The sequence below is a fragment of the Sinocyclocheilus rhinocerous genome, unplaced genomic scaffold (genome assembly GCF_001515625.1).
Source record: "Sinocyclocheilus rhinocerous isolate Xijiao unplaced genomic scaffold, SAMN03320098_v1.1 scaffold553, whole genome shotgun sequence".
Lineage (NCBI taxonomy): Eukaryota > Metazoa > Chordata > Actinopteri > Cypriniformes > Cyprinidae > Sinocyclocheilus > Sinocyclocheilus rhinocerous.
The window spans coordinates 542,567-552,285 of NW_015627255.1; the positions used below are offsets into that span (position 1 = coordinate 542,567).

Here is a 9,719-nt window from a genome sequence, read left to right on the forward strand (position 1 = left end):
GCTGACATCAGGGATTCAAAGACTAACGATATCCCCCCCCCCCATGTGTCCCCTGCTGAGCATGTTTACATGCAATATGGTTATATACTGATAACTACCAAAAATCAGCTTACTAAAATAACCCTTTTTACCAGTTTATATGCAAATCAATAACCCGGCAATGCAAGAAATTTTTTTTTACAATACTTTTTTTTTTTTTTTTTTAATCAAGGAGGGGGTAATGGTTGACTGGCATGCATGCATTTACTAATGAGCATATTGTTTAACAGATGAGCTGTTAACAAGGACTATTTTGTAGGAGTCTTTGGGTATCTGACATTTGGGAAGAACGTTGCTCCTGATATTTTGATGTCGTACAGTGGGAGTGATGTGACCATGATCGTTGCCAGGCTGCTGTTTGGAATCTCAATCATCACCATCTACCCCATCATTATCTTGCTTGGAAGGTATACAGCAAACTGTCTTATGGCTATTAGGAGAAGAGTTACTGTACATCTATAGATTAATTGACATGTCTGTGTGTGTAGATCTGTGATTCAGGATCCACTGCTGCGGCGACGACACAAACACACAGCGGTGACAGAGTCTTACGAGAGCCGGACCCGTGTTGCCTTGACCACAGTCTGGGTCACAATCACTCTTCTCATCGCAGTGGTTGTTCCAGACATTAGCAAAGTGATCAGTGTTGTCGGAGGAGTCAGTGCTTTCTTCATCTTTATATTTCCAGGTAATTGTGTCTCTTCTGGAATCAGCTTCCAGAAGAGATCAGATGTGCTAAAACATTAGTCACATTTAAATGCAGACTCAAAACTCATCTGTTTAGCTGTGCATTCATTGAATGAGCACTGTGCGATGTCCGAACTGATTGCACTATATTCTATGTATAATCGTTTTCTTAAATTCATTTTAAACTTCTTAAATCAATTGTTTTAATCATTTTCAATGTTTTTAAATTCCTTGTTTTATTGTTGTGATTATTTTTTTTCTTTTCTTTTATGTAAAGCACTTTGAATTACCATTGTGTATGAAATGTGCTATACAAATAAACTTGCCTTGCCTTGCCTCTTTTGATTTCTTTTACAATGCCACATGATGTGTGTTGAAAAAAAAAATTGTTTCTATATGCCATAATTTATTAAATTAAAAATGAATATTCACATTCATAGAGGGGGGTCATGTGTTTTATATTATTATTATGTCATTCTGATTATAAAAATATTCCTCATGATATGACCAGTTTAAATAAGAATAATGGTTTTAGCTTGATTCTCACAACAGTGTCTGTGCGTTTTGATATAATGCGAATCTTGGTAGCATGATGTGTATATTCATATAATTTTGTGTTGATTTGCATTCATTTTTATTAAAGGGCTTTGCCTAATATTTGTGGTGCAGTCAGAGTCAATTTCTCTTGCAATGAAGTGAGTGAAGTGGGATATAAATATCATAGTGCTTTAGGATCCTGTTTTTGATGTTTAATAAAATTCATACTTATTCTTTTACTTTCACAATAACCTTTTGTTTTTATGCTTTGTTTTGTCCCAGATATCTTCTGATCACATGGGGAATGATCATGCTTTTCTGTGGTACCTATATATTTGGCCAGAGCACTTCTATTGCGATCATGCAACTCCTAAGTGATACTTAAATTTCTGTCTGTTACTGTTCAACACAAGGACTTTTAATTGTATGGTATTGTATGGGTTGGCATAATTTTAGACATTGCTCCAATACTTCATGTATGGAATAATTCCTTAAAAATGGAGATTGTTGTACAGATGTACAACTAAATTTGTATGGAATACCTCAGACAAACATGTCATGTAAATCTGAACTATTTATATATTGTCATTTTTTTAAATGTTCTGCTATTTTAATGGCCAATGTCACATTGGGACAGATGTGAGCTTAGTTATAATAAAAGAATATAGGATATGAAATTAGAAAAAGAGCTGAAGTTGTGTGTTTATATTTGGACTATTCTTTAGGTCTCATCGGAACCACTTTTGTACACATAAGCAAATTTGTAAATTAATAAACACATTTTTATATAAATTGTCTTTGACCAATTGAATGTGACAATGTAAAAATGTTCATTTTTCAGTTCATTCCAACACCCAAGGACTGAAAAAAAGCTGAAAAATGCAGTGACAGATCCTTTTTCAGTACTTTATTGAATAGCAGCACTCTACATAATCTAGAATTTTAACAAATTGAAGACGAATATAATACTTTGCATCCCTGCAATAAATCTCTACACTCACTTATAAGAGAGAAAGTCAGTATACGGAAACATACATGGATATAAGAAGTAGTATTTCATCAAACAATGCCATTAACAGTGACTGCTCATATAGTAAGTTTTATTCATTTCATATATATATATATAGAGAGAGAGAGAGGTTTTTTGTTCCGTTACTGGAGTAATATAAAAGAAAATAAGAAATGCACAAAATCCATTTAAAGTAGCATAGCTAAATTCTACGGCAAATAATTTACTGGACATTCATTTGTTACATGCACTCACTGTGAAGGATAAACAAACCAAACAGAAGGCAGGAGTGGTGGGAAAGCAAACGGAAAGAAACGATGCAGTTTGGGCCGTGTTGGTTTTGAGTTGTTTACACATTGAGCCAACCAGAAATTCACACAAATACAACAGCCTTTGAGTTACTGATCAACAAATGAGAGATGTGGAAGTCTGACCCACTTTGAAAAATCCTCTACTATGAGGACATTTTTTTGCTTGTCCTGAGAAATGACATGATGCCAAATGTTCAATTGTAGAGAAGCAATAAAACTGATGGAATAAGAATTTAATGCCACTCTCTAACTCTGTGCACTCTTCCTAGATCCAAATATTATCTTTCAAAAATGATCAACATAAAATATTCAATATAATTCTGTTATTACTCAGGATATTATCTACTCTCTACCAGCAAATCTCATTTACATAAGCATTTCATCTATACTTCAGGTACATTGTGCTTTTGGACCAGATGTTTATTTGGTGTGTTGTAAATGTAGGCCCTTTGACTGGCAGAATGCGTCATGGTCATGTTTTGACAAAAGTACCAGTCTCTCTACGTGGCTCAGTGCGTTACACAAATGTGTCATGAAGATACAGTTCAAAGCACTTATAACACTATAACTAATATCAAATGACCTTTACAGAAACACTATTGTCCATGGACGGCTGTAGAAATACTTTGCTGCACAGTTTTTGTCTTCTCAGAAGTTGTACCATAGGGAACTGTTTGCAAAGCAGCGGATGCATCTTTGAATTGGGATGAAATATTAATCAGCCTCATTTCGTTTGAAGACACTGTTTATGCAAGTTGATATTTCAAATGCAAATGCGAATCAACCAGGTGAAGTTCCCAAAAGCTCTGGGGAGTTTTAATGTCGTTTCTGTGTGTTGCAGTGGTGGGTGAAGAGGGAATCGGTACTGTGTCTGGTGTTCTCTGCAGCCGACACTACTTTTGGCTCAATATCATATGGATACTGTGTAAACAAGTAACTACAAAAAGAAGGAGACAGAGTGGGGAGAGCACAAGAGAAAGGGGTGGGGGTAGTTAAGATAGCAGGGACTGTGACAGAGGGAGGAAGAGGTGAAGAAGAGAAGGTTTTCAGGCATAAGGCGGGACCATTCCACCTGCAGACCGGCTCGCTTCTCAGTCTCTGTTCAAGCTGCACCAGGCGGCTAGAAAGAGAGACACAGAGTCAGTGTCAGTATTAAAGAGATAAACAGTAAATGTTTAATGCCCCAGCTTCCTTTCTTTAGGTTTATACAAATATGTCAACCGACATTTTAGACAAATAATTTCTGTTGCGGTTATGCAAAAGGAACCACATGAGATAAAGTGTTTCGATTATGCGATGGAAGGAGTACTGGAAATTGTAATGGGGAATCAAAGCAGACCTTCACTAAAAAAGAGAAAAAAACCAAACAGTTTGCTTGTGTCATATTAGTCATTCCTGAACAGATGAAATATATAAAATATTTATAATTAGTTATTTATTGATACAGATTATTGCAATTGAGCTATTGAGATTTATTGCAATATTCATGACTTTTTAAATAAAAAAATCTTCAATATGTGATATTTTTAACAGTTTTTTTTTCAATAGTTTTAAATAACTTCTTTAAAATGTTATATATTAAATATATAATTTAACATACACACACACTTACATTTTTTTGGTGCTATACAGGCCACCGTGTTTTAATCCCTATTTTTTAAATCAAATAAATATTTTTTTAAATTTGTGTATATATATAAACAAATTCAAAAATATTGATTATCTCTCACTCTCTCTCTCTCTCTGTATATATGTAACATGCACTCACTGTGTGTGTATATATATATATATATATATATGAATTTGTTTTCTATCTATCCATCCATCCATCCATCTATCTATCTATCGAGAGAAAGAGATTTACAACTATGTAGGATAATTACACTGTTTGTATATTTTGCAAAAGCTGTCTCCTGACATACAGCTGAAATAAGATTGAGAGATTTCAAACTTCAAAAGATATTAATGCAGAGAATGTCAGAGGACGGGCATGCTGAAAATGAGAGTAATCCTGTAGGGCAGGTAGGAATACTTAATGGCTGTGAAATGTAAGGACATCACCCCAGAGACACAAGACACAAAAAGTAGCGTCAAAGGCTGGCTTGGCACCAATGCCCATAGCAGAGCCTACGGCTGGCAGCAGTGGAACGTACCAGGCACAGCGACAGCAGACACAGCCTCGGGCTGGCACAGAGTATCCACTTTCACATGCTGGAAAGCCTTGCAAGCTGCAGTCTGAACGTGCCTGAGAGAGAAGCAGAGAAGGGTAGAAAAGGAGCAAAAAAAAATTTCCAGCACTGTAATGTCTTTAGATGCAAAATAGCATCAATAATATATTGTTAATGTTTTATAAAAACAAACAGTCAGAATAAAGAAAATAGGGATAATGTGTTATGTGTTACTTCCACCCTATAGAAAACGTAAACAAAACCATAATTATCCACTGTACTGTATGACCCTCCACTTGATGGCAGTACCTCCTCACAATTCCTGCTCTGCTTTTATATTGCCTAAAGGGCTGCAGTTGTAGCAATGATTAGCATTAGCTCAATAAATCAACAGAAGTCTAAACATCAGCCAGTTCAGACAATCACCACACACTCCTCAAACTTTCATTAGAGGCTGCAAAGCTGCAGCAAGTACTGCAGTTTCTGGACTGCTTTCTGGATGGGGAAATGATTCAAGCTTTACTCAATCTTGGGTCGCCCACATGTAACAGAACATGCCATGCCATGTCTCCAGCAGCTGTAGCTGTTTAAAGTCAATGTTAATGGTTTCTGCTATCCATTTTACATCTGTAATTTGATGCATTTAAGACAGATAGATAGACAAGAAGAGATAAGACAGAAGAATAATTTGGATGGTGAAAAGTGGGGATTACATACCAGAATGCAGACTGAATGTGAGCTATTAGACTATTAATTAGCATTACCCGATAGCCTGCATGGCAAAACAGCAGAAAGGAAAAGTTGTTTGAGAGGAAAGTTAGATGAATCCAATGAATCCTTCACAGAATGTGCATTAAGACAGTGAATAGGTTCAATTGTGGTTTCATTTTGACTTTAGTAACTGTACAGGTGTGTTATTGTTGTGAACAACAGCATTGAAAGCCAGTCAGTGGCTTGGTGTTATTGAGTTATAAGAGCGGTTGTAAAAACGAAACACCATTTCAATCCCTGTTCAACTGACTTCAGCATCCTCAAAAAAGGAAACTCTGAATATTTCACAAACAGAACATCATAATAGAGTAATAGAGAGGAGGAAAGTTGAAAGAAATAAGGCAGATAAAAAGGGAGGCTACAGAGATGACAGTTCAGCAGCAATGGGGTATTTGCAGAAGCTTGCAGATGTTCTCGCTGATCAATTATTCACTAGTCTGATGTGAATCTTGACGGCAGTACAAAATGCTGCCACACAAAGCCCTCTCTCAGAGAACAGACTCAGGGAGTTTCCTTGAGAAACACTGCAAAGGACCTACTTTACTCACTGCTCTTACATTAATATTTCATCCTGTGGGGCTGCAAAAAAAATGCTCTCAGTTGTGGTCTGACCAAAAATTTCAAAATGAAGCAACTACCGTTCAAAAGTTTGGGGTCAGTAAGACTTGTTTTAATGTTTGTGAAAAAGGTCTCTCATACTCATTATGACTGCATTTATTTGATCAAAAATACAGTAATAACAGCAATATTGTTAAATATTATTACAATTTAAAATAACTGGTTTTAATTTTAATGTATTTTAACATTTAAATTATTCCTGTGATGGCAAAGCTGATTGATGTTTTCAACAATTAATCATTGTTGAAAACATTTGTGCTGCTTAGGATTTTTTCGTGGAAAAGGATGAATTTTTTTCGGGATTCTCAGGATTCAATGTCTTTACTGTCACTTTTGATCAGTTTATTGCATCCGTGCTGAATAATTGAAGTATTACTTTCTTAAAAAAAAAACTTGCTGACCCCTTTTGAATGGTGGCAGGGAACACAAACTTACCGATTTTAAAACATTTCAGGACAATTTTGATATTTTAGGGCTTTGTAAATGATGTGTATACTGCAGAAAAAGCAGCAATTGTTTAGCCGGTTTCATAAATAAATGATGAACTAGAATAACAACACTCCCCTCTGCTCGCCTGCCATCTTTATCAACAGGAGGTAAAATGATACAGTGTTGTATTTCCACACATCAGGGATAAATACACAATGTTGAGACATACATTTATGAGAGATGCATAGGTTCATTCTCTAAGAAATGCATAGCAGTATAGTTTTTGCTACCCTCCAACAGACATTTTGAAATATATGAAACTTCGATAGAACATACATACGCCATTCCCTCAGCAGATAAAAAGTAACTGAAAACGGTTCAGTCTGACATCACAAAAAAGCAAAGAATACTTTTGTACTATCATAACGACTTATCTGGTTGAATTGAATATGATGCATTGAGACACGAGGAGGGAATGAGAAAAACACTCACTAGAAGGTCAAGTTTAAGACAAAACCATGAACTTAACTCACTGGAAACAGTCTCTCTGGGCAGACACATTCTTCAGGTATTGTTTCAGGGCCTCGCAGAACTCTCCCAGCTGCTTCTGGGAAACTTTCATCTCCTGGCGGATCAGGTAAAGAGACTGAAGAAAGAGAAAGAGAGCAACAGGAACGCTTTGAATATTATTAACATTTGTCTTGATGTTAATATTCACTTAATATTCTCTTTAGGCAAAATAAATAAATAAATAAATAAAACCAGACATATTTAGAGACTCAAATCACAGCAGAAGGGTTCAAGAAATCATAAGTTATAAACACTTAATTCTAACCCCGTTAAGGAAAAGCAAACTGCCTTAAAGGCTTTGACCCTCATTTACTCAGAGTCATGGTCTATATTGCAGATGAAGGGTTATGAAAGATCTGCATATGGTTACTCCTTTAGGAGAAGGAGAAATAAATATGATGCATACCAGACTGTAAAATCAATACAGCTACTCTTTTGGATCGTCGCCTAAGTAACTAATTAATTCCCAGTGTACTCAGTAAATGATGTAGAATTGTGGGAGTGTGGTTGGCTACCAAATAAAGTACAGTACTGGCTTTAAAACTGGCCTTTGCAACAAGCACCGAAAAAAAAATTCATAACATTTCCAGAAGGAACAATCTAGAACTTAATGGAAATGAAAATGAACCTCTTCTGACTTGTCTATTTCACATGATTGCACCTCTCGTGTAACACGTCACTCAAAGCCTCCCACTCCTTTCTAAATTGGTGCTGTCATCTTGAACCAATTTTATTAAGTCTGAGAGATTTGATTAAATAACTGATATTACCTTGCAACAGACTAAGAAATGATAGGTTTAAATGTAATATTTGCTTGGCGGACTATTTCCACACTGCAGAGCACCCTGAGGAGCCTAACGTGTTGATTAACATCTGCACTTATATGCTGAAAATCATAAAAGTTTATGATGCCTATATGCACATCATTTCAACCTGAAGCAATATTCTCTAAAAAGTTTATAATGCACCACAGTTCAAAAGTTTGGGGTCAGTAGGATTTTTAAAAATGAAATGAATACTTTTATTTAACAAGTATAAATTAAATTAATCAAAAGTGTCTGTAAAAACATTAAGTTACAATAGATTTCTATTTAAAATAAATACTGTTCTTTTAAATTTTATATTCATCAAAGAATCCTGAAAAAGTATTATGGTTTGCACAAAAATGAGCAGAATAACTGATATATAAACATTAATAATAAGAAGAAATGTTTCTTGAGCACCAAATCAGCATATTAGCATGGTTTCTGAAGGATGGTGTGACACTGAAGACTGGAGTAATGATGCTGAAAATTCAGCTTTGCAATCACAGGAATTAATTATATTTTAAAATAGTAAAACAAAAAACAGCTATTTTAAATTGTAATAATAGTTCACAATATTACTGTTTTTACAGTACTTTTGATCAAATAAATGCAGCCTTGGTGAGTGTCCCCAAACTTTTGAACAGTTGTGTATATTATCCTATAACCAGGCCCACCGCACCTGGTAAACTTTGCAGAATTATTTAGCCTTAAATTATTTTCCCTAACAGAAAAGTCTTCCGATTCAGTTTGGGTTTGGCTATAACTTTTGTATGCCATATTACAACCAAACAACCTCACCGCAACAAAAATCATAACTTTACAGGAATTAAATAGTGAAGAAAGGGTATGTTTTTAGAGAAACCAAGGTGTATTTTTTGTATGTACGGTGCGTTCCAAACGGGATATATCGCCCTCCGAAGGGCACTTCAGAGTGAAAACAAACATGGCCGCCATATTGAAGAGTCGTTCCAAACCGAAGTGCTCAAAACTGGCCACTTCAAAGGGCCCTTCGGAATGAAGGATTTTGAAGGGTACAACTGATGGACACTTCGGTTCTACAATTCTTGGCATGATGACGGCGCCTCCGTGTGGGCACGTGATGATGACGCAGAAGGGCACTTCAAGGAACAGTTGTTTGGTCCCCTACACCCTTCAACCATTCGAAGCTCTCACTTCGGAGGGTAAACCCTTTGAAGGGATTAAGGGCATAGGGATGAGCCTTTCCGAATGAAACACAGGGGTAGTGTATGCTATAACTAAGGTGTCACATCTTTAATAGACCATGTGCTGTTCCCCGGCAGGTGGGAAAGATAAAACCCAAGCGAAAACCATTAGGCCCTTTGATTTGACAGCCGTCCTGTTCCCCGAAGGGGAGGGCAATAAAAGAGCAGAAGCGTGGTAATAAACCCTGAACTTAATCAAGAGCACTATGCCACCCAACACTAGCCAGAATGCAATCAGAAACACTACATTACCCAACCTACACAAAACTCAATAAGTATCATTGTGTTTTCCCATTCTCCTCCACTGGAGGCCTGATCTGATGGGTACGTACGAATAATTAGAGGAACGCACGAGGATTCGTAATCCAATTTTCTTTGCATTTCGACATGTGGCTGATCCGAATGCGATCTGCAATGCGACCGATTGCACTAATGTCTTTCATTAGTCTTCAGTGTTTGTTTGAACTGCAAGGGTGCTTCATTCAGACTCAGTGCTGTGGAATAAAGTGATAAAACTAAGCTCTGTAGATGAAGCAAATGTGACCCATAGT

General features: G+C 36.3%; 2 protein-coding genes across 2 annotated transcripts in view; one reads left to right on the forward strand and one right to left on the reverse strand.

The window, feature by feature from the left end:
• LOC107726327 (putative sodium-coupled neutral amino acid transporter 8) overlaps window positions 1-2,055 on the forward strand; it is a 6,124-nt gene extending 4,069 nt beyond the window's left edge. Inside the window, exons 7-10 of the mRNA XM_016535877.1 lie at window positions 299-446; window positions 528-727; window positions 1,370-1,421; window positions 1,546-2,055. Of these exons, the coding sequence (XP_016391363.1) occupies window positions 299-446; window positions 528-727; window positions 1,370-1,421; window positions 1,546-1,648 (503 nt within the window). The 3' untranslated portion in view covers window positions 1,649-2,055. The remainder of the gene's footprint in view (window positions 1-298; window positions 447-527; window positions 728-1,369; window positions 1,422-1,545) is intronic.
• A 1,449-nt stretch (window positions 2,056-3,504) lies between these two features.
• necab2 (N-terminal EF-hand calcium binding protein 2) overlaps window positions 3,505-9,719 on the reverse strand; it is an 89,359-nt gene continuing 83,144 nt past the window's right edge. Inside the window, exons 10-12 of the mRNA XM_016536002.1 lie at window positions 7,103-7,215; window positions 4,737-4,828; window positions 3,505-3,703 (exon numbers count right to left, since the gene is read on the reverse strand). Of these exons, the coding sequence (XP_016391488.1) occupies window positions 3,675-3,703; window positions 4,737-4,828; window positions 7,103-7,215 (234 nt within the window). The 3' untranslated portion in view covers window positions 3,505-3,674. The remainder of the gene's footprint in view (window positions 3,704-4,736; window positions 4,829-7,102; window positions 7,216-9,719) is intronic.